General features: G+C 34.1%; 3 protein-coding genes across 3 annotated transcripts in view; 1 reads left to right on the forward strand and 2 right to left on the reverse strand.

Annotated features, from left to right (window-relative positions):
• LOC143911840 (coiled-coil domain-containing protein 124) overlaps window positions 1–26,456 on the reverse strand; it is a 74,815-nt gene that overhangs the window by 68 nt on the left and 48,291 nt on the right. The gene's annotated exons all lie outside the window — the stretch shown is intronic.
• Hydr1 (abhydrolase domain containing Hydr1) lies at window positions 42–13,674 on the forward strand. Its single transcript, XM_077430723.1, has 7 exons — window positions 42–512; window positions 6,732–6,901; window positions 11,457–11,667; window positions 12,328–12,532; window positions 12,874–12,980; window positions 13,059–13,254; window positions 13,343–13,674. The coding sequence occupies exons 1-7, from the start codon at window positions 132–134 to the stop codon at window positions 13,531–13,533; spliced, it is 1,461 nt and encodes a 486-aa protein (XP_077286849.1). The 5' UTR covers window positions 42–131; the 3' UTR covers window positions 13,534–13,674.
• LOC143911875 (zinc finger protein 706-like) lies at window positions 13,827–16,971 on the reverse strand. The gene is made up of 3 exons (XM_077430959.1): window positions 16,634–16,971; window positions 15,263–15,408; window positions 13,827–14,753 (listed from the first exon to the last, which is right to left on the reverse strand). The coding sequence occupies exons 2-3, from the start codon at window positions 15,404–15,406 to the stop codon at window positions 14,664–14,666; spliced, it is 234 nt and encodes a 77-aa protein (XP_077287085.1). The 5' UTR covers window positions 15,407–15,408; window positions 16,634–16,971; the 3' UTR covers window positions 13,827–14,663.

Consider the following 26,456-nt stretch of genomic DNA (forward strand, 5'->3'; position numbering starts at 1 on the left):
CAGCTCATGGTCAGGAAGGGTCGTGCGGCCAAAAAACGCGTGCGTATTCGGTATTACATATTCGTAGGTTGACGTGAGTGTGGCGAGTCGCCGAGTAGAGTGAGGTGAAGTGAAGTGGAGTGGATTGGAGGATGCGGGGTTGGCGGGGTTGGCGGGGTTGGCGCGCTTCGGTGTGGTACGGGTCGAGAAGGCTCGAGTTGGAGTCAGAGGCGGTCGCGGTGCATGGCCGGTCGGCGAGGCGATGTTGGCCAACGTGGGGGTGCAGGGAGGGGAGGGGGCTCGCGCATCGTCAAGTGTCAGTCGTCGGCGGCGAGTCGCAGCGGTCGGTAGTGTCGTTGCGGTCGGTGGTGCGGGAGCGTAACGCGCTCGGGCCGATGTCCGCTTTGGCCACACTCACCGCCATGCCGTGGCCGTGGCCGTGGCCTCTGCACGCGCTCGCCGCCCCTCGCGACTGCTTCTTGGCCTTCGCTCTCGCTGGCTTCGTCGCCTACTATCTGCTCAACGTCGTCAAGGTACTTCATTCAAAGGCATCCCTTTTTCCCTTTTTCCCTTTTTCCCTTTTTCCCTTTTTCCCTTTTTCCCTTTTTCCACTTTTCCCTTTTCCCCTTTTCGCCTCACCAACAAATTTTCCCACAATCCGGTAATTGTGTGTGTGTACAGTGAACTTTTTACTGTATCTACAAACATATAATATGTACTTAGTAATAATAGATAAAGTTTTGTGATCATGTGAAAAATTCCAACTCGAGATTTTGACTGATTCAAACTCTGAATCGATCATTGATCTGAAAAAATGTCTGCGTGCGTGTGCGTGTCTGTATGTATTTTGGAGATTTTTTAAATTCCGTCAGTCCCATTGAACTAAAACTTCTGAAACTGAAAATGAAAATTCTGAAACTAAAATGCTCATCAATACGTCGTATTTTTTTTCTTTCAATTTTTAGGTTTACCGGAAATTGTACCTCTCCTTAGGGTCGGGCCGCACCGTGCAACTTTGTCGGCCGACTAGTCGCGCGACACGAAAAAATGTGTGCGACAAATAAGTTGACGGGTGTGGCATGTCCCATCTACCTGCATGCATTGGTCTGGTCGCCCTCAACCAAGTTGTTCGCGAGTTGAGCGGTGCGGGCCGGACCTTATATGTAGGTGTCCTCTTCGGTGGTGTCACCCTAATGGTTTCCGGAAACCCGTTACTTAATCTAAAAATTCATATAATTCTTGTCAAAAATTATACAAATCTTGAAAATTTAATGAACTCTCATGTAATAGTGGCTTGGACGAAAAAAAAAATGTCTATACGGGTCTACCTCACGGGACCGAAAGTGAAAAGGTCGAAAAAACAAATATCGGAATGCAAAGATCGAAAATCGAAAAATCTTAAAGTCGAAAGATCAAAAAAAAAAGGGTGCGTGGTAAACGGTATTATGTATATTCCTATTATATATATGAGTGGCATGCGGTGAAAATGGTGCCGGTTTTAGGGGGGAGCTGGGTCGGGTGGCGCCCGAGGGCGCCAAATAAGTTAGGGCGCCGCTCAATACGTCAAAGGCGCTATACATTTTAAAATTAGAGCGCCAAAAGCCATACAAAATTTTAGATTAGAGCGCCAAAGGCGACATTTTTTTCTATGGGTTTTTAGAAAAAATTGCCCGAGGGCGCCATTGGGTGTAAGGCCGGCACTGGGTGAAATTATCTCTCTTTTTGTCATACAACCTTGTTTTATGTGCGCGCGCAGGATACGGGAGGAAAAACCTGTTCCTGTTGTATCCTGCTCGTGCAAATTAAGTGAGGATGTACGACGGGGGGAGAGAGAGATTTACCGCACGCCACTGATATATGTATACTAATCGTCTTTCATATGTAAACATGGTATACGAACATTTTCGACTTTTTCACGGTCATCCTATAATTCTTATCAAAAATTATACAAATCTTGAAAATTTAATGAACTTTATATTTGTATTCTTTGTATTAACAGAGAGCTGATAAGCTTTTGGTCAGAATTCGTAAACCGGAATTAGTATTTTTTTAAAACAATATTTTATTTTGACCTTTTAAATTATTTTAATCTTGATATTTATTGTGTATAATACTCGTAGTGATTTTAAGTAATAAAAAAAATTGAACAAAATCCGACAACCGGAAGCAGAACTTTGGTCTTGTGCAAATTTCCATACATTTTCCATACAGTTTCGAAAATGCTGTCATAACTAAAGAGCGGACCAAATTTGCGCCGTGCTTTGTTCATTTTTATGATGAACCTTTTTTTATACTCTCTAGCTTTGTAGTTTGCCCTGTTTCCTGGAAAATAGACCCAAAACGCCCTATTTCCTAGAAAAAGCACGCTTCCGGTTCTACCTCTAGTCATAATTATTAGTATTTCATAATGTTGCCGGTATGTGTGAATGTGTCTGTACGGTTCAATATCGAATTTTGTTTTTTGACCTTATATTCCTCAAATACATAGATAAAGTCATGGGTTGGTCACATCCGAATTTTTTTTACATGTTATAGAAATCATAAATTTTATACACTGATATTTTTACTTCAATCGGAACTAGTACTGAATTTGATTTAGTTTCACTTACGATTACAATTCAGGAAAAAGTTTGCCTCTTATTAATTTATATACTTACATATGTAGATAAAGTGATAAAAATGGATCGAAGAAAATGCAATCTCGACATTTAGATCTTATTTTTCAATTAAGTCTGTAAAAATCCTGTCAAGTCAACGTTTTGTAATCAAAATTTCAGTAGGTAAAACTCGCAGTTAGACTTTGACCCACATAAATGTTGGGCTGATATTTGAACACGCTGGAAGTCAGAGGGTTAAACACGTTTCTATTGAATATATACATATACAATATTACTATACGTGTGTTTCAACTATCTCCACTATGATAACTACAGTCAAAGTACACACCGAACCATGTTTACTTTTGGGTCAGGCCAACCGATAATTCCAACAAATTTTTCAATTTGCAAAAGTTCGCAAAATCCGCAATGTGCAAATGCCCGGTGCCTACCGTTGCCGCAACAATATCGATCCTATCCCCTCTCTCGTATCCCAATTCTGTATTATCCGTTCCGAAGTATATAATTTGTATCAGAACCTATAGGACTTTCCCTTTCGAATGTCGATATTGCAAACTTTGCGAATGTTTCGACAAAGTTATTGTTGGGGCACTTGTTAAAAAAATTTTCACCGGCCAAGATTTTTTTTCACGCATTTCTTATAATGACGGGTTAAGTTTTATTGTGTAGAAAAAAGTATTTAAATACATGCATAGTTGTAGGTATATTTTAATTTCTTAATTCTTGAAAGCTTGAGTTTTGAATTTGAAAGTTGACTTTTGCAAGGAGAAATAATCCAAATGACAATAACCAAATAGGTACATACATACATACGTCTGCCACGTTATCTATTAGGTTGAGCTAACCGATACAATATTGATTAGAGAAATAACTAGAATGTGTTTTAAATTTCGTAATTATTTTTAACTAGTGTTGTGCCCGATGAAATATCATCCCATGGGTTATGGCATATTAAGTTATTAAATTTAAAAAAATTAAAAGAAATGTGTCGGTCCTGTGTTCGACCCGCACGCGGTCGTATTTTTTTAAAATACCTTTTAAATATATTTAATTTAATATGTATATTTAATTGTTAAATATGATAAAATAGTAAAAACCACCTACCTACCTGCATACATGGCCATCCGATACAGAGAGAAAAGCCGAGCCCCGGTGCAAATTTGAAAATCCGGGCTCCCCCCTTGACCCGTTTTATTAAAACAAAAAAATTAAAAATATGTAAAAAAGTGATTTGGGTATTTCAATCAATATCGTTAATTTAAATTAATATCGTCAATTATATAAAAATATATTTCATATTAATTTATTAATAAGAAAAAAATGAAATTAATTAAATACAACATAAACTGTAACAACACAACATGAAAAATTAAATAATTAAAACACATGTATACACACGTTAAAAATAGATTAATTTTAAAAAAATAATGCTGTCATAAATTAAATGAAAATTAAACATATAACATAAAAAAACCGTAAAATATCAACAAAAACCCTAAGAGTATAAAGGCCAAATAATGCTTTTATACTTTTGCTAAAAATATACATATTATTTGCGGAATATACATATTACTTTCGAAATCCGGGCCCGGGCCCCTTCCCCCCCTCTCTTCGGCCCTGCCTACATGTAAACAATATAAAACACCAATAGAAAAATTAATTAATTAAATAAATTTTCAATAGATTGCGTTAAATACTTTGAGACTATTATATTCGTACATTTTGCTGGCTGTATTTTAGCTGTGACGTACATATGTCGAATCGAAACGACTATTATAGTATGGCGAGCGTTATCGCAGAAACAGACACACGCACACAGAATAGCGCTATTATCTATATACTAGTGTTAGACCCGTTGATTTCAACGGGTGGTTTCGAAAAGGAATTGAAACTCGAATAAAAATAAAGTTAAAGATATTGAATCGACTGGTTTCGGAAAGAAATTGATGCACGAATTACGAATGACAAATTACGAAGTGATTACGAATTACGAATTACATTTTGTGTATCGCCGACGCCTCCGGCACCCCGGGGCCTTCGCCCCGCGGCGCTTCCGTCGCTCCGGGGCCTTCGGCCCCAGCGCCGCCGACGCCTCCGGCGCCCGCAGCGCACCCAGCGCCCCCGATGCCTTCGGCACCCCGGGGGCTTCGCCCCCAGCGCCGCCGACGCCTCCGGCGCCCCCAATGCTTTCGGCACCCCGGGGGCTTCGCCCCCAGCGCCCCCGATGCCTCCGGCACCCCGGGGGCTTCGCCCCCAGCGCCGCCGGCGCCCCCAATGCCTTCGGCACCACGGGGGCTTCGCCCCCAGCGCCCCCGATGCCTCTGGCACCCCGGGGGCTTCGCCCCCAGCGCCGCCGACGCCTCCGGCGCCCCCAGCGCCCCCGATGCCTTCTGCACCCCGGGGCCTGAAAAAACTGGGAAACTGAAAAAATGAAAAAAATGAAAAAACTGAAAAAATTAAAAAAATTAAAAAATGAAAAAAATGAAAAAACTGAAAAAATGAAAAAATTAAAAAAATTAAAAATATGAAAAAAAAAAATTTGTTCCCCGTACATTATGTTCGGCGAGCGTTAGGACACATACACACACCCACACACACACACACACACCCACACACACACACACACCCACACACACATACACACACAGATTACCGTCTTTATATATATGATGATGTTGCTCGTTCCAAGTTTTGGAATTTGTATTTTATTTAAAAACTAGTTTCACATTTTTATGATATATGTACATGTGTACATACATATGTAACTCCTCTTTAGAAATATGTATCTAAAATCTGACTGATTCTATTGTATAATACATGTATATATGTAAACATATGTAACTTAGGAATTTTCAGAATCATGGATTAGGAACCATCATCTTCATTTACTACAGCCATACACCATCCACTGCTGGATAAAGGCCTTTCCAACACATTTCCATTCGTCTCTGTTTCGTGCAACTCTCATACATTTCACACCACACATTTTTCTAATTTTGTCTACCCATCTGCATTCTCTCGGGTATCAATTCTGACACTTCAATCACTTCACTCTATCGAATGTTTTTTTTATTTATTTCATTTTATTTTTATATAAATTTAATTTCCATGATGTCATTAGGGGTTTTGCCCCTGGGCGACATCTATGATATTAAACTTCTATATACATATATTGAAATTTATAGATTATAAATTTTTGAAATCATATTCAAATAGTGGTGACATAGTGGGTAGGATGATTTTTGCCAATTTGATGGAGGAACCGTTTCAATAATGAAATCAGATCAATTGTGAAACGGTCGACTTGGAGTCACAAATATCCAAGTCTGACCAGCATCACTACAAATTATACTCTGAATAAATTCTTCTCAATCGAGGTCAGCTCGGCGACCTGTCAGTGCTTAGCATTAACGCTACCACCAAGCTGTACTGCATTAACGCAACTACTTGTCAACCACCCTTATCATACGTACTTCTCACCGCCGTATTCCGTTTCCTTTCTCTCGTTATGCCAGGCATATAGCGTTATATACTTATTTGAGTGCATTGAACTTTGTGAAACATTTTGGCGATTAGTGTCCAAGTTTCACATCCACACGTCATCACTGGCAAAACACATTTATCTTTTTCTTCGGGCAAAGTGGCATTTTTTATTGATTATTTAAAAATGGCGTTCATTCGCTCAAATGCATTCATCATAATTTCATACTTCTTGTTTCCTCTTCTTTACTACAGGATATGTCTATTGTTTGCCCTAAATACTTTCCCATTTTTTGTTAGTCTGTTAAGATATCATGTTAAATTTTTAAAAATACATAAATACTATGTAGTAAATACATTTAATAAACATATGCTTTTAGTGAATTTATTTAATTTTAAAATTCGATTTATTATACATACAATTTGAAATATTATTATGCGGTTCTTTTCTTGTTGATTACCACAATCCTAGAGAAATTGGTGCATGTGCGATTATAATACATAATTGCACACCTCAGAGCGATAATAAATAGTTGACTAATGCTAAACAATGTTCGTGAATGTACCAGTCTGAAGTTCCATTGAAATTATTTAAACTACTGGTAATTGTTTTAAAATGGTTAAATTAATTCTTTATTTGGTTGTACATTTCAGCGACCGACTTTGGTATGCCGACCTGGACCGTTTCGCGATTTCTTAGTACAGAATGTGCAGTTGTTGGATGAGAAATTTTGGCCGACACTTTGGTGTTTCGAGTCTCGTCTGCAGACGATAATCGCTAGCGTTTTGAGAACTTCTATCTTAGCTGATATTCAATACAGAAGGTATATTTATATTAAAATACTAACATATTTGTAACATTGGAACATATTGCGATTGATATTTAGCAAACAATAACGCTATTTATATATGTTTATGTTTTCGATTGAATTTAAAACAATGTGCAAGCATATTAAATGTTTTGTTTTATTTTATTAAAACATTCATTTTAATCCGTGTCCTACTTTGGAATTATCTTTCAATCGTTAAGTTCATATATGTACATTTGTCTGTAATTAATGTATTTTTGGAATTAAATGTTTATCAGTATTTCCATATAGATAACAATGGAAAGTGAAAGTTATTGCTTATACCTGTGACTATACGAATATACATTTGTATCAAGTATTTTGCAATTCATAAATAAATTGTCTTAACACATACATAGATTTATTCTTTGATTAATGTCCGATTCAATACATAACAAAATGAACACATTATCGCCATTCGATATTGATATCAATATATTATAATAATATTGATTTGATTTTTTCAGTCTGCTAAACTTTATCGTTTCTAAACAATCTTCAGCGTTCTTCCTAGTATATGTATGTACATGTAATATACATATGTACATTATTAGATTTTATTGTTTTTAGATGTAATTATAAATTCAAAACCAAAATTATTTGCACAACAGTGAAATTAGAAAAGTAGTCTTGGGAGTGTTGTACCTGTAACTATAAATTTCATGCTATTTTGTGGTTTATTTATTACGACATTATGACGTATGTGATAAAGTCCATTTCATGATAATGTTTACATTCAATCTACCGACAGATTGTGTTGATAAGATTGATTTCAAATCAGGAAATCCACGTCAAAAATATTTTTTTTATTTTTGCTACTATTATTTAGCAATATAATCTTTTAATGTAGGCGAGTTTTCATCTCGCTGCAATGGTTCGGCAATCCGTCGTATAATTGCACTTCAAGGTGAGTTGGCTTATGAATACCAATCTGACTTCAATAGAAGGTAATAGTAGAACGTTGTTGAGTCACCATTAGCATCAGTATATACATATATATATACATACAGTGGCGGACTGGGACTGAAATTAGTGCATGCCAGGAGTCAAAGGGGGCCCATCCAGGGTTAAAAAAATTTGCCCCCCCCCCCCCATATAACAAAATTTTCTTTTCAAAAATGGGAATAAACAAATTTAGGTACAAGAAAAATGGCAAAAGCAAAATAGTTCCATAAATTACATTGTATATTTCGTTTTAACTCTTGTCCTAGGTAAATAGAATGCATCATAAAAGAATGCGGCATAAAAGCGGCTTTTACTTTCGGTAGAAAACACTCAGGGACGTCATTTCAGCTTTTTCTTGGGGGGCAGGCAAAGATTGGTCAAATTGAATGTTTTTTCAAAAAATATATTTTATATCGGAATAAAAATGGAAAATATTCTTTCCATACACCTTATTGAGTTATAAAATATGAAAAAAATAAGTTTATTTTTAAAAAAATATTATGTAGAAAGCCAAAAAAGCGCCAAAAAAGAAAATTTTTTTCCAAAAATCTTCACATGATCAACAAAAATCGACCATCTAACTGAGTCACTAAAAAACTATCTTAATTTCTACCGAATATCTTTTCACTTTACCTATGTACATATATATGTATGTAATAACAATAGATAAAGTTTTGTGATCATGCGAAAATTTGAACCAGAATCGATCACTGATCACGTTAATATACGAACTTTCAGAAAAATAAACGTTACACATCTATTTTTGAGACAAAATAAAGTAAAGGGGACCTTTCTTACGATTCGCTCTAAAGGATGAACAATTTCTAAGAATTTTATCCAAGGCGCACTTAAAAACCAAAATATACTTGTTTTGAATTTTATTTTCTAAGAAATAAACGTAGATCCAAAGTATCTCATTAATAATTGAATTCATAATATTCACACTATTCCTTAATTTAGGGGGGCGAGTGCCCCCATATGCCTCCCCCCAAATTACGTCCCTGAAAAAAATGCATAATATTTTCAATTAATGTTAATCGAAAATCGGGATTTTGGGGAGGGGGCCCCTATCCTATATTTCTATATACATGGATGTATCTAGATTAGGAATAGATTTTATATTCGGAAACTGTTTAAAATTGTGTATTTAAATCTTACTATATCGTCGAAGCATATTCAGATGTTATTTTGAAAGTATGAAGTAAATTTAAATCGCTGGTTGATGATGAATCGTCCTATCAAAATTGTTTTAAGCAATTCAGTTTATATTATTCACGGAAATTTGTTTATTTCAGTAGGTAGTTATTACATAGGTATTGGTATATGCATAATCTTGAGGTTGGAAATAGGCCCGGCAAAAGGGCCCACGCAAATGTTGAAACTTACATTTCGAGCCTAATAAAAAAAAGTTAACCGATCCTTGGGCTGTTAAAGCAGGTATTAGTTGTTTGTGTATATCGTAAGAAATTTGTTTTGTTGAAATGCCCAAACTTTAGGTCCCAAAGTGCAATATCCTATAAATTTTTACACACGTGAAATAATTAAAAAGTTATTTAATTTTACTGAGGGCCCAACAGATAGTGGGGCCCACATGCCATCGGGCATGTTCGCTTGTATGGCCAGTCCGCCACTGTATACATATATATATATATATATATATATATATATATATATATATATATATATATATATATATATATATATATATATATATATATATATATATATATATATATATATATATATATATATATATATATATATACGCGAAAAAGTTGTCCCCCCCTTATAAAAAAAAATTTGTTACACATTTAAAAAATTTATTATTTGTCCCTTAAATAACCATTAATATTGTCAAGGAAATATAATTATTTTTCAGAATGTACAATTCTTGTGCACAGAAACAAGATAATAAAAAATTATATAAAATTTGATGCGCATGCAGATTTTTCTCTGAAACTTGTAAAATTAACAAATAAAACTACAAATTATCCGAAAAAATATTTTTGGTTGCTTTTAATTTCGAAAATTATGTGCAACTGAAAATTTTGATTTCTTTTTTTATTTATTACTAGCTTTATTACCCGGCTTCGCTCGGTATTTGTAATATAAACCGCTTAAACATGACTAATCTAATAGTAACCATTTTATTAAAAACAAATATATATATGTATATAAAAAAATATATATATATGTACATATATAAAAATATATTTATTTATTTTATTAGGGGCTGCGCCCCCGACAGGCGCCTTCGGCGGGGCTCCATAGGGGCTACGCCCCCGGCGGGGCTCTATCTGGCTGCGCCCCCCCTGTGGGGACTTTGAATCGAAAAAAAATAAATCGAACGTGTTGTTCCCACCCAACCAACCAGTGATACATACATACAAACTTTAGTGTTTTATATGTAAGACTAGTTGTTTAGCCCGGCTTCGCTCAGTATTTGTAATATAAACAGCTTAAACATGGCGAATCTAACAGTAAATATTCATTTGATTTTTATTAAATTTATTTGAATCGAAAAAAATATATATCGAACCGTAATGGAAACTGATTTGATTATCTTTTATTAAAGTAATATTTTTTTTGTCAGAACGTACATTTATTTAAAAGAAGAAAATGAAAAAAAATAAACAATTTATTTGAATGGCTTCGCAGACTATGATACAAATCGGAAAAAATGATATTGAAATAAGTTTCTTATTGACATAAAACGTGAAATACGAGGAAAAACATAATAATGAACACAATAGACGCAAAAACGTTTTATTATTTAAGTATGATTTATTTTTGGTATGTGGGAAGCATTTTTTGATGTATTTCAATGTGAATGTTTACTTTGACTTCTAAAAATTTAAAATAATGTAATATTGTATTTAAGAGTTATTTAAAAATAATAGCACAAAGAAAAACGTGCCATATTACCACTCTGTGCCATTATAAAATGTGTTTTCTTTTTTTAAAATTTCACTTAATTTTTTACGAATAATTTAGGCCACAGAAAATTATCTTCCTCTATTTGCAAATCTCAAAATGTGCTTATGATTTTAATCGTTTCATAACAAATACATACATGCTGATTAAATTGATATGAACAACGTTTAAACTTGTTACTTCCTTGTGCTAATAGAAACCAATTGTGTCCATTAAGGTCATAGCAAAATTCACAATATTACTATGCACGGTAAGGACTTTGACTAGTAATGAATATTTTTTGTCGATTTTTAAAAATGAAGTTGAAGTTGAGTAAGATTTATAGTCATTAGGATAAGAAAATTTCGAAAAATAATGCTAATGCTACATTGTAACTTAAAATGTCATATCAGTTTGACACTGATGACTTTACTGTTTATATATTTATCTAGCTAGACTTTTAGCTGAACTATCGAGAACACAATTACACTAGTGATTATCTTTACGGAAATTGTTGAAACAAAATCGTGCATATTATGTACTGCAACAAAAATTGTAAAACTATTATTTTTCAAACAAGTATAATTCTGATAGTAATCTTCAACCAAGTAAAAAATCGAAGTATTGTAGCAAGAGAATTTATTATGAATAACAAGTTAAAATTTTATTTCAGAGAAATATTGAAACTAGCAGATGGCGGTGAAGTGGCGTTAGATTGGATGGATAAAGGTTGCGCAAAGAATAGTCCTATCGTTATCATATTACCTGGATTAACCGGGGGTTCGCAAGCTGAATACATCAAATGTCTGGTTAACGGTGGTGTTTCAATTGGAATCCGATGCGTTATTTTCAACAATCGCGGACTTGGCGGAATGGAACTTAAGGTTAGCAAACAAAAATTTAGGTAATATGTATTTAGATTAAGTTACATATTTACAGTGGGTCATAATCTATACAGTACCATAAACACACCAAAGGCCTGAACGTTTTTAAATATATGTACAGAAGCTGTATTACCCGGCTTCGCTCGATATTTGTAAACGGCTTAAGCATCACTAATCTAATAGTAAACATTTTATTAAATTTATTTGAATACTCATTTGTTTTTTTTTTATCAAATTGACCGTCACAAACAAACAAACATATATAGTAAGTCTCTTTCGAAATTATATGTATATCAGAATCCGGCGCCCCCTAGGGCTTCGCCCTCGGCGCCCTTGCCTCTGGGCACTTCGAATCCTTTGAATCGAATTATTTGTTCGATGACGTCACGGATTTACGACCCAACGAACGAAGGTTACATACATACAAAGTCTCTTTCCAAATTTATATATTAGATAATTCAAGGAACTGTTGAAATAATAGTATTTAATTTGACAACTATTCATTTTATTTTTATTATAAAAAAAATTCCTCAATCTCATAACTTGATAAATAGTTTATTTATTATAATTTTTGAAAACCATTCAAGTGTTCTATAAAACTCAAAATACTAATGGAGTAACTTAAAAAAAATTACATTTCATTTTATTGTCGGTCATCAGACTCCTCGCTTATATTGCGCTGCAAATTATGAGGACTTGGCGGAAGTTGTTAAACACGTTCAAGACAATCATCCGAATGTGCCCGTCGGAGCTACTGGAATCTCCATGGGAGGCCTCATATTGGGAAATTATCTAGCCGGTCAAGGAAAAAATAGCGGAATCACAGCAGCCATGATCATTTCAGTGCCATGGAATGTGTTCAAAGGTAATTTTAGAATTTATATTAATATTAATGTTTCACCATAGTAAAAATCTTTTCAGTTTTTATATATTACGTGTATTTTGTTTGGATTATTTTATTATAAAAAACATCTTATTTTCAGTATCACATTTGTTATAAAATTATAATTGACTTAAAATTATTTATTCTAATAAACTTAAAAAGTAAATAGTAATCAATTAATGTATTTTAATAATCAAGACATTAACACACCCATTTACCTAACATTGACAACCATTTTGCAATAAGTGAACTCTGTCTTGTTCCATTTGTTATAATTTTTGGTTTAATTATAGAACTCGTACTAAATTGTTTTAACATTTTAGGAAGTGAAAGCATTGAGAAACCCTATCTGAATAATCTATTATGCCGACACTTGGCTGGAAGTTTAGTTAAAACAATAGAAAAATGTGAACCACTGAGACAAGCTAAGGTAATTCTCTATTACGAACAAGTCAAAATAACATGTCATCCAAAAATTAGCTTACAATTATAAAATGCTCAATTTCAGGGTCAGTGGGATTTCGAAGAAATAATGCAAAGTAAAACCGTACGAGATTTTGACACAGCATTCACTTCCAAACATTTCGGTTACAAAGATGTGTGGGATTACTATGGTGCTGCATCGCTCCATGACAAATTACACAAAATGAACATTCCAGTATTGTGTCTCAATGCAGCAGATGATCCGTTTCAGCCATTAGAAGGTAAATAATTCGAAAGTAAATATATATATATTTATATATATTTAAATAGTTTTGTGAGCCGTAAGTTAATGAGAAAATTGATTTGCAGCTATTCCAGTTGAAGAAGCTAGCAATTCGGAACATGTTGCTATCGTCATAACGGCCAGAGGTGGTCACATTGGATTTATGGAAGGTTTTTGGCCACCGAGAGAAGCCAGAGAACAATATATGGCTCGCTTATTTTCTCAGTATTTTACAGCAATATTTAGGGATGAATCAGTCACTAAATCGTTAAGCTAGTAACACATGTCTCAAAGTTATGTAAATATGAATTGAAAATAATTCAATTTATTAGTATTGTGTGTTTTCATATGAGCACATAATCCACAGAATACTGCCAAGTTGCTTACATGTGCCTTCATTCTGTATAATTAAATATGTAGATGTTAATCGTGTTTATCCCAGTGGTAGGCAGTGGAGTGTTTATACATTTGTCAATGCACACTCAAGAAGCTCAAAAACAGTGCACAATATGTTGATCACACAAACTATGTAGAAAAAATGTAAATATGTAACATAAAATACAAAATATTAATTTCAAATATGCATTTATAATTTTTAACAAGTCTTTCGATTTGATTTTTAACTAGATAGATCGTGGTTTACTGTGAGTATTAATATTTTTTTGCCAACCACTGGTTTAGTTGTTTTTTTTGGAATTGAGATGTGAAATTAAAATAATTAGCACGTATCCTGCGGAAGTGTTTATTGGTATAAAATTTTTTAATACATTATTTATACATATATTTGTCATATGTAATTCGTGTATTAAATGAAAAACAGAAATACAAAGTACAAATATTTAATAGGAATATTCTACAAAGTGTGAATAATGCAAATATTTTAATTTCATTAAAGACAATCTCAAATAATATCTAGCCTACGCTTTGGTTACTGGCATCTGTTTTGCATTTAGTAAACATAATTTATAGATGTTAAACTTGCACATTTAAATTACATTCATAAGCCTTTACAATACTGGCAATTCAAAAAAAAATTACACTGACAGTTGAAACAGTAAACAATTAATATTATCTGAATAAAATCTTTAATAATCAAATAAATAATATTGATAAAAACAGGTCAAGAATTCGAAAAAAAAATCCGCAAAATAATCAATGGAAATGCATAAATGCCAACAGAAAATATAATTAAGTGAAATGAATTTGTGATATAATGACAATGGAGGGAAACGTGTTAGTAAAACTAAAATCGCACAAAGAGTCAAACCGAAATGGCAAACGCCAACATATGAACCTTTAGTATTTGTGTCATTATTTTTGGCGAATGCAAAGAATAGTCAGTAGTCTTCGATCTCTCATTTGAATTCTCTGTGCAATTTTAATTCAAAGAATGTACATTTTGCACTGTTAGACATCTTTTAGCTCTTCTGGCAGGTCATTCTTAGGATGCTTATTCTCGTAGTGCTGCTTGTACGTTTTAGGGTCGGGCATTTGTGCCTGAAAAATATCAATGACAATATATTTCAATAAGAGTAAAGAGCACGTTTTTTCAAATTAAATTGTTGATTATAATATAAATATTTATATTGTTACTTTGATACCGAGTTTATTGTTATAGAATATAATATACACAAAACACTCCATGACAATACCTATATATGTACATATATAGTAGTTCGAATACTACAAAATCTAAACATTCATATTGGATTAGGACATAAAGTTGAATTAATTTTATTAAAAATTCTATTGTAATGTAACACAATGTGATAATATTTTTGTTAGTCAATTGTCAATTTGAGATGCGATCAATCATGTCTGTGATGCATCATATCAATACATTGAAAGTGTGCTTGTAATAAATTATTAAACAATTACTGCATGGTTAATTTTACTAGATCGAATCTTAGTTTTTTTTTTATCCTCACTGATTTCCTCAAATATAAATTCACTAAAACTTTCCTCCAATTCTAAAGTAAAATCTGTTCAAATCGACCATTTTTTACCTTGCAAACGGTGCACACATGCACTAAGGCTTTTTGTGCGGCCTTCTTTTGGTCATTTGCACTGTGGCCTTGTTGTTTCTTCAGCTTGGAATTCTTTTCTGAAGCCTTTGCTTGCGACTGGAGTTTTTGCTGGCCTCGAGCCATGTCTGAAAAGGAAACATCGATCTCAATAAAATACAATGACAATATGTATACGCAAATTCCAACACATATCTCTAATGACAGTTTTATCTTTAAAATAATAGATAATAAACGACAGATCCGACACGATTTATTCTAAATTCAGTACGTAATGAAACAACTGAAAATCGATCGACTGCATTGCAACATTATTTCATTTGCAATATTTATTCTCGGTGATAATAAAGTAATAAATCATTTTATGGAAGCGAAACTAAGGAGTGATAAATATAAGAAACGTAACAAAATTTTCTACGTTTCAGAAAGCGGGGGGGGGGGGGGGGGTTAACCATACTGTAATGTGAATAATATCTGCGAATACAAATAGAACACAAGTTGAAGGTGCATTTGTAGAAAATGGATATTTTATTAGTCAATTTTGAAACAAGACGAGATTCAATATGGCGAAAACACATTGTGCGGTATGTATTTTTTTTAGATGCTTTTAAAATGATAAAAGAGGCAGCACTTGGGACTGTATAGTCCCACAAATCACCTCCTGGAGTGTCTTCGGTGATATCTTATCCTTGCTTGACCGTGATCGATAACGATGAATCCCATATTTGAAGAAATAAATGAGAAACATATGCAGTCTGCATGTGCAACTACACCCGAATTCAGTTTGGGGAATACCCACTGCCACTGAGGCAAAGAACACTGAGTGACTTTCCCTACAACTCAGTGTTTTAGTACAGTAGGAAATACTGCTGCAATACCTAACCTAACCAAAGCTAAGCCAACATTAGAATCAGTTGGGAGATTCGGAGACGACGCGTAAAAATATGAGGCAAGCGCGGACATTTGACTAGATTAGAAAGCATCGGCCTACAAGAATACAAGTAGAATGAAATTTAGGTCGATTGAGGGATTGTGTTGTGTAGTGTACATGTCGAGAAGGGTTAGGGCTAAAGAGCATGTGTCAATTGTCAGTCACGTGACCAGCTGTGACTCGATGAGTCACTCGGTGAGGAGCGAGGAGATGCGACGAAAGCTGAGCGTGACGTCACTCGGCGAAAGCGCTTCGCGAGTACTCGCCGTTCGCATTCGCCGTTCGCATTCGCCATTCGCCATTCGTCGCCTCTCGAGCGTGTGGACGGGGAGGTGAGGTGAGAGTGGGGGGACGAGCACGAGCACGAGCGTGTAGAAGTGTAGAAGTGTAGAAGTGTAAAAGCGTAAAAGTGAACAACGAACCTGGCAGAACGGCGACGAACTGACGACGAACGAGGCGGCGCGCCGACAACAACTGAGTGTCGAAACGTTCTACACTCTGCTACAGTGTACGTTGCTCGGTGTCGGTGTCAGTGGAAGTGGCCACAGCAACACCACGTGTGCTCTACGAACGCACCGATACCAGCCATACCCTGCACACGCCATGCATCGTTCGGTGATTATTGCCCACAAACCGCTTGCCCAAAAGTCACTAAAATATCTATAACGGAACACCTGGCAGCCGAAAAGTCCATCATAATGACGACCGAACGATCCGACACTTCACAACAGTGTGCGACAATATTAGGTAAACCGCACTTGAACGACAGCGATGCGCCACTCTGCAGTAAATTATGTCAATCATGCGTTCGGTACCTCGGAGCAGAATATAGTGTCTTTGATAGTGTCTAGCTATTATAGTGTCTTTGATATGCGAGGAAGAAGAACAATCTGCAATATACATAGATATATAATACATAGATGCGCGCGCCCTTACGGACATTTTTGATCGGAGATGTTGTCGCCATTAACCGAGGGGTGCGGGGGGTTTAACTAGTGGGGAAGTGGTGGAAAAAAAAGGAAGGACGCAGCGGTCAGCAACCAATTTTTGTACAGTTTATGTATATGTACATGCACTGAAGTTTTATTTTATTTATAACTTTATTTTATTGGACATTCCGCGTGACAGTAAACCAAACTGATAAAGCCATATTAAGAAAAAAATATTTAGCTATACACACTATATTAAACTACAAATGTATGTTACTATAATAAAACCATCATTAACTATTACAATATTTAAACATTAGTAACTTCCACAAGCATGCATTTAATAACACCTGTGGCAGAGATTGTCGACCGCTGTTGCATACCGCTGTCTATGCGCTATGCGTGGCGCGATTCTATGCAGTCTATGCAGCCAATCGACCTTACTTCTTAGAAGCTAACTAGCTACTGAGAGAAAGTGTGCATGCGCCATGTATTATATTATATATATATATATATATATGTATGTGTATATGTATGTGTATGTATATGTATATGTATATGTATATGTATATGTATATGTATATGTATATGTATATGTATATGTATATGTATATGTATATGTATATGTATGTATATATATATATATATATATATATATATATATATATATATATATATATATATATATATATATATTAATTTTACCAAAAATTAAAAATGATCTAACACCACAGAATTCGGTTACAAATTAGGAATCAATTTTTTATTTAACCACTTCATATAATTCTCAAAATTCATGTGATGGCAATAGTTTCAGTTTCTTTGGTATTTATTAATAGTTTTGGACCATTGTAGCATTACAGGAATAACCTAATGCACCACAATGGCCTACATTTGATAAAGATAAAACAAGTAAAATATAAAATAAAAAGAAAAAACCAAAAGCATAAAAACACGATAAAATAAAATTAAAAAAAAGTAACAAAAGAAAAATAATACATCGCTAAAAAATGAATAAAAGTGTAAAAATCAAAAATAAAATCTATAAATCCCATTCTTAGTTTCACATTGAACAAAATTAAATAGTATATAAAAATGTACATAAGGAGAAAGAAAAAGAAAAAGTAAAATAAAATAAAACAAAATATAAATAAAAAATAAAATCACAGCGAGGCCCGAATGGAAGAGAGTAGATTAAGATTCCACTCATACATCACATTAAAATTGAAAATAATGATGAGCGCAGCCTACCAGATAAATATCATAATATCCAATAATCTACGGTACATTACTACGCTACTATTTATACATTAAAAAATACATTTTGATGAAGCCTAATTCAGTACCGGCGTGTAAAATTATAAACCTCACTTCTTTGGATGTCGGTTTCTCTTTCCACATCCCATTGAATCTCGCCACGCTATTGATTTTATGAATTGTACATATACATATAGGTTTCGTCCATATACCAGGACGAACCTGACCTACCTTCTGCTCTAAATCGAACCATTGATTTTAAAAATGTTTTTCTCTTTTTTTAAGACTGTGCAGGTGCGTTTCCCTTCGAACTTTATACATTCTTTTAATTTCTTCAATGCCCTAGAAAACATCGAAAAATTTCACTATCGGCACATACAAGTTGCCGATAGTAAGATTCTTCAACGATAGACAAACTCTTTTCAGCTAGTACGATGATCAGATACCACTAAATTTTACTAGAAAATCTTACTGCATCTACACCAGTGGTTCTCAAGTGCGGCCACTAGAGGATTTTACTGCGGCCACCAGCGACAGCGAATAATACTAATATTTAAAAAAAATTAAATCTATTTTAATTTTTTTTGCAAAATTAAAAATATTTTGAATTGAATACATCTGACTTTTATTCAACAAAAATCAAACACCTCAAAGTTCTTTCCACGCGAATATGATTCGTAGTGTGTTCTCAATAGTATGCAGAACAATAAGAAATTGACTTGCACACATGGTAGTGAGGTCATTCGAATCACAATAGGGTTGTATTAAATTTATTTAACGAAGACTGTGAAAACGAAATATTTCGTATGCATTGCATTGTGCATCAAGAAGTGCTAGTTAGTAAATCTGTTATTAAATGCATGGAAGATGTGGAGTTAACTGTGAGAAAAGTATTAAATGCAATTAATACCAGTAGTAAATTGTCGAACATGTTTAGTCCTATATGAGAAAAAAATAAATTTGACCCGTGTCAATAGGATAGTACCTATTAATTTGCATGTCAAAATCTATCTCTTCATATAAATACTTTAAAGTTCATTTTTTAATAAAACAAAATAAACATTCTAAAATTATATTTATCCAGCGTGTATATATTCGCTTCAATTTGATCTTTTGTGTACACTATTACTGGCCAAATTGGTTCGTGTATAAACACACTAGTATGTTTATGAACGAACGAAATATACACTTGGACTGTAACATATACATATATATACAGTGATTTTATCTCAACGCCTTGTTGAGATAAAATCACTGTATTTTTCAAATTCTCTAGGACGGTTTTAAATGTATAAGATATACTACATACATATGAACCATATGTAGTATATCCCTATACATATTTGAAATATATATATATATATATATATATATATATATATATATATATATATATATATATATATATATATATATATATATATATATATATATATATATATATATATATATATATATATATATATATATATATATATATATATATGTAAATATATATATATACATATATATACATATATATATATATATATATATATATATATATATATATATATATATATATATATATATACATATATACATATATATATATATATATATATATATATATATATATATATATATATATATATATACATACATATATATATATATATATATATATATATATATATATATATATATATATATATATATATATATATATATATATATATATATATATATATATATATATCATCATCATCATCATCATCATCATTTACAGCCATTCGCCATCCACTGCTGGATGAAGGCCTCTCCAACACGCTTCCACTCGTCTCTGTTTTGCGCAACACTCATCCATCTCATTCCGCACATTTTCCTAATTTCGTTCACCCATCTTCCTTGCGGTCTTCCTTTTACTCTTTTGCCTTCTCTCGGGTACCATTCAAGCACTTCTTTTGTCCACCTTTCGTCCATCCTCCTAGCTACGTGACCCGCCCATTGCCATTTCAATCTCTTCACTCTATCCACTATGTCCACTACCCTTGTCATATTTCTCACCCACGTGTTCCGCTTCCTGTCTTTCCTCGTTATGCCAAGCATACAGCGTTCTATACTTCTTTGAGTGCATTGGATTTTATTTTGCATCTTGGCGTTCAGTGTCCAAGTTTCACATCCATACGTCATCACTGGCAAAACGCATTGATCAAAGATCCTTTTCTTCAGGCAGAGTGGCATTTTTGATTTAAAAACAGCATTCATCCGTCCAAATGCACTCCACCCTAATTTCATACGTCTCTTTATCTCTTCATTTTTACTACCAGACATGTCAATTATTTGACCTAAATATAAATAATTATTTACTACTTCTACTGGTTTATCATCTAAGGGGATGCTATCAGGCATGCAATAACTATTGAACATTAGTTTAGTCTTATCTACGTTAATTTTTAATCCTACTTTTCTACTTTCCCTGTCCAGCTGTGTTAGTCTGATAAGTAGGTCAGCTGAATCACGAGCTACTAAAACTATATCGTCTGCGAACCGAAGGTGACTCAAAAAGCGACCATTGATGCTTACTCCGGCTGTATCCCAATCCAATTTCCTGAAAACTCCCTCAAGCACCGCATTGAATAACTTGGGCGAGATTGTATCTCCTTGTCTTACTCCTTTTCCTATGCTAAATCTATCTGTACCTGAAAAAATTTTAACCGAAGCTGTGGCATTCTTATATATTGCAGCTAACAGTCCCACATAGGGTTCCGGCACTCCCTGTGTTTTTAGAGCGTTAAGTACTGCATTATGACTAACTGTATCGAAGGCTTTCTCATAATCGACGAAACCTAGGCACAATGGCCGTTGATATTCGTTGGCGCGCTCGATTAGTTCGCCAACTACTTGGAGGTGGTCCATTGTGCTGAAATTTGCCCTAAACCCTGCCTGCTCTATAGGTTGGTTCTCGTCGAGGATATTCTTCAGCCTTTCTGTAATAACCTTCGTGAAGAGCTTGTAGACCGCTGAAAGTAGACTAATGGGTCGGTAGTTCTTGATATCGCTTTTGTCGCCTTTTTTGTGTATTAAAATGATAGTTGCGTTATTCCATCCTTCTGGTATAGCTTGGTTCTGGATGCATTTGCTGAAAAGCCTAGCTAAGATATTAATTAGGGGGGGGCCGCCACATTTTAGTAAGTCAATGGGAATATTATCTTCCCCTGGGGTTTTACCGTTCTTTGCAGTTTTTAGCGCGGCCTCTACTTCGCTAGGCAATACTGCAGGAACCCTTTGGCCGTGTGTCGATTCCAGAGCGGGGAATTGGCCGTTGTCGTTCTCGTATAGTTTTGCATAGAACGTGTAAACTCTGTCTATGATTTCTTCTCTATTCCTAATTATTACTCCGCTCTCTGATCTGATTGCGATCATTTGGTTTTTGCCTAAGAAAAGATCCTGTTTGCACTTTTTCAGGCTACGGTTATTCTTAATGGTATTTTCTATTAGCTTGCTGTTAAAATCCCTGACATCCCTGACTATTCTCTTTTTAATTTCCTTATTTACTAGATTGTATTCTTGCTTATTATTATCCCTATCTAAATTCCTTTTATGCTTAATTAGGTTTTTTGTTTCCGCTGAAATTTTGCTTAATTTAATCTGTTTCCTGAATCCACCTAATTTCTTACCTGTTGAGGTTAGAACCGAACTAATTACAGTGTTCAATTCCTCGATGTCTGCTTCTGGATTTAATTTCCCGTATCGATTTCCAAGTTCGAGTTCGAATTCCTTTTTCCTAGACCTTAGTTGAGCGAAATCTGGAGAGTTACTGCATCCTTTTATTAATTATATATATATATATATATATATATATATATATATATATATATATATATATATATATATATATATATATATATATATATATATATATATATATATATATATATATATATTTATATATATATATTTATTTTATTTTATTTTTTTTCTAAAAAATATAAATTTTCGAAAATTTTTTTCTAAAAATCTTCACACGGTCAACAAAAATTGACCATCAAACTGAGTCACTAAAAAACTATCAATTAACTTAATTTCTACCGACTGTCTGTTCTAATTTCACTTTTCACTTTATCTTTATAGATAAATATGTACGTAATAACAATAGATAAAGTTTTGTGATCATGCGAAAATCGGGATTTTGGGGAGGGGGCCCCTATCCTATATTTCTATATACATGGATGTGTCTAGATTACGAATAGATTTTATATTCGGAAACTGTTAAAAATTGTGTATTTAAATCTTACTATATCGTCGAAGTATAATCAAATATTATTTTGAAAGTATGAAGTAAATTTAAATCGCTGGTTGATGATGAATCGTCCTATCAAAATTGTTTTAAGCAATTCAGTTTATATTATTCACGGAAATTTGTTTATTCCCATTTTTATTTCAGAAGGTAGTTGTTACATAGGTATTGGTATATCATATATATAAAGACGGTAATCTGTGTGTGTGTGGGTGTGTGTGTGTGTCCTAACTCTCGCCGAACATGATGAATCAACCAGTATGGGGAACAATTTTTTTTTCTTTTTCACATTTTTCATTTTTTCAGTTTTTTTAATTTTTTTAATTTTTTCAGTTTTTTCATTTTTTTCAGTTTATCAGTTTTTTTCATTTTTTCAGTTTTTTCATTTTTTCAGTTTTTTCATTTTTTCATTTTTTCAGTTTTTTCATTTTTTTCATTTTTTCAGTTTTTCAGTTTCCCAGTTTTTTCAGGCCCCTGGGGGCATTGGGGGCGCTGGGGGCGCCGGAGGCGTCGTCGGCGCTGGGGGCGAAGCCCCCGGGGTGCCGGAGGCATCGGGGGCGCTGGGGGCGAAGCCCCCGGGGTGCCGAAGGCATTGGGGGCGCCGGCGGCGCTGGGGGCGAAGCCCCCGGGGTGCCGGAGGCATCGGGGGCGCTGGGGGCGAAGCCCCCGGGGTGCCGAAAGCATTGGGGGCGCCGGAGGCGTCGGCGGCGCTGGGGGCGAAGCCCCTGGGGTGCCGAAGGCATCGGGGGCGCTGGGTGCGCTGCGGGCGCCGGAGGCGTCGGCGGCGCTGGGGCCGAAGGCCCCGGAGCGACGGAAGCGCCGGGGGCGAAGGCCCCGGGGTGCCGGAGGCGTCGGCGATACACAAAATGTAATTCGTAATTCGTAATCACTTCGTAATTTGTCATTCGTAATTCGTGCATCAATTTCTTTCCGAAACCAGTCGATTCAATATCTTTAACTTTATTTTTATTCGAGTTTCAATTCCTTTTCGAAACCACCCGTTGAAATCAACGGGTCTAACACTAGTACATATATAATTTCGAAAGAGACTTTGTAACTATGTAACTATATTTGGTTGGGAGCATCGAAAACAATAATTTTTTCGATTCAAATAAATTTAAAAAAAAATCAAAAGTAATGTTTTCTATTAGATTTTTTGCCATGTTTAAGCTGTTTATATTAAAAAAGCCGAGCGAAGCCGGGTAAAATCACTAGTTTATAATATTCCAGGTTGCAAGTTCAATAACCAAACGTTTGTTTATAATTAGAGGTATTAGGTTTTATAAACTAAACATAACTCTTACACATTTGTATACATTAAATTGAAAATTGGAATACTTCTTTACAGTTGTCTTTGACCTTAAACATAAATTATCAGTGTTTCTCAAACTGTTTCTGTATAAGATGTACATATATACATTTCGATAACATTTCACGTAGTAAATGATATATAGGTATATCTATAGATCATTGTCTTATTCATTTAAATGAAAGATTCAATTTTCAAAATATGCTTCGTTTATGAGCAAGACGTCTATTTATTTGTAATTTTTAATTGCTTTTTTAATGACCAAATTAATATGTCTTAACGTTAATAGGGCTTATCAGTAGTATGTACATATGTATAAACGTATATATGTATGTATGTACATTAGTGTTTCCAATCCCGGAAGGTTACGTCAGCACCGGGATTGCGGTGCTGGGAATATCCGAACCCGGGATCCCGGTGCTAGCACCGGGATTTCAAATGTATAAAAAAAAAGAAGTTCAATTGCATGTTTTCATATTTCAAAAATGTTCAATTGCATTTTGCAAACTACTTTCATATTGGCGTACTAATTTTGAGAGTTTGGCTACATTCTTTAAATTTTCGGTTCGTATCCATAAATTTCTAAGATTAAATAAAACACATCCGAAAATGTAATTAAATAAAGTAAAAAAAATCGCTTCGATTCATTGATTCGTTTTTTACATACCTCCTTTACGTTTCACATGGCTTTCGTGTCAGTGGTCATTTTTATCTCTTATCCGATCGTTTTCATACTTTGCCATATTGCTCATTTTGGTCATCATTACAAATAGTTTGTACCATCTAATAATAATTATTCATCGAAACAATCCACCTAATATAAATAAACTCCAATTACATTTACTTTATGTTAAAAATTCGGATGTGACTAACCTCGACTTTATCTATGTATTTGAGGAATATAAGAAGGATGAATTCGATAATCGAACATATGTACATACACGTTCATACATACCGACTATGAGCCTTTTCAATACAAATTGAACACAAATGTAGGAAAACTTACACAAGACTAAATTTCTACTTCCGGCTTCAACTCTATGTTAGTACAAAAGAAGACAAATATAAATTTTCAGTTAAATATGTTCAGGGCGTGGAAAGAATCGTTGTCCCAACATTTTTGACTTTTCTAACAGGAAAAACTCCCGCTTCCGATTTATTATACATATTTAGTAATTTTATTTTATTTTCATCACATTGACACAACAATTATACTTGAATTTTTACATGAAGAGCACGCATGTTCAAAGGGTAAAAAAAAATATAGAAGAAAAAATTGAACAAGAGTACACTGCCACTTCTGGTTGACGGATGCTTACTAACTTTTATACATAGCTTAAAATTGTATACTTGTGACACTATAATGATAGTTAATACAGGGACAAACTAATAGTCATCGATTTTATAATAATTACATAGGCTGAGCATTTAGGCCGAAGTGAAAAACGCGAATTTTGGATTTTTATCGTCTGACCTAGTGGAAAACTTTCGTCGTATCAAGGGAATGATAAATCAAAATAAATAGAAACCAAATATTTACCTATTCACCATTTTTCTCTCCGGCCTAATAAGCATAGTATATGTATGTATACCTATTCACATATTTTATAGATATGTAGGTATATTCACATATATGATAGATACATTTATTCCCATATTGATATAAACGAAATTAAGTATTTTATTTCGAGTTCGTTTAACTTTAAGTGTTTAGAAACCAACAAACTAAATATTGTCTATTTACCTCATAGGGGTTCGGCTATTTTTAACCGTTTTCGTTGTTGTAATTATTTTGAAAATATTTTTGACTAGGTGCAGTCTATAAAAATGAATGTTGAATAATAATCAATTATGATTTTTATTTATTTTAAGTCTTTCGAAAATATGCGCCCAAAGCTAATTTTATTAACATGTATGGTATGTTCATACATACACATTATAATCCATTGAATACGGTGGTACAGATGCGTCAAAACATCTCGAGCGCGTCCTAATTTCCTTTTTCCATTATTGAAGGCAACATTCTTGTCTATATCCGTTCCCGTTCTGCGCGCGCACATTAATATGGGAGGAAAAGCCTGTTCCTCTTGTTCCTGTTGTATCCTGCTCGCGCAAATTAAGTGAGTATGTACCGTTTACCATACACCATTTTTTTTTTTGATCTTTCGACTTAAGATATTTCGATTTTGCCTTGCAAATCATGCAAAAATTCAAAATAAGGTGCTGTTTTTGAGCAAATGACTTTGGGCAAATGTTACATTTGTGCGGTTTTACATCAAGATGATATAACTTATGTGAAACAAGGTCAGATTTCCTAGCAAATGATTTAAAGCAAATATCACATTTATGCAGCTTTTCTGCAGTATGAGACTTTACATGTCTCACAAAGTTATCTCTTATATCTTTTGAGCAAAATCTTTTGAACATAAATCACATTTAAAAGGCCTTTCCTCACTATGAGATCTTTCATG

This window comes from Arctopsyche grandis, chromosome 1, assembly GCF_051622035.1.
Source record: "Arctopsyche grandis isolate Sample6627 chromosome 1, ASM5162203v2, whole genome shotgun sequence".
NCBI classification, from domain to species: Eukaryota; Metazoa; Arthropoda; class Insecta; order Trichoptera; family Hydropsychidae; genus Arctopsyche; species Arctopsyche grandis.

Coding starts and splice junctions, on each gene's coding strand:
- Hydr1 (XM_077430723.1), top strand. CDS start 132: ATGCGGGGTTGGCGGGGTTGGCGGGGTTGGCGCGCTTCGGTGTGGTAC. Junction 6,902..11,456: donor GCTGATATTCAATACAGAAG/GTATATTTATAT, acceptor ATTTTATTTCAG/AGAAATATTGAAACTAGCAG. Junction 12,981..13,058: donor AACCACTGAGACAAGCTAAG/GTAATTCTCTAT, acceptor GCTCAATTTCAG/GGTCAGTGGGATTTCGAAGA.
- LOC143911875 (XM_077430959.1), bottom strand. CDS start 15,406: ATGGCTCGAGGCCAGCAAAAACTCCAGTCGCAAGCAAAGGCTTCAGAA. Junction 14,754..15,262: donor ATGTGTGCACCGTTTGCAAG/GTAAAAAATGGT, acceptor GATATTTTTCAG/GCACAAATGCCCGACCCTAA.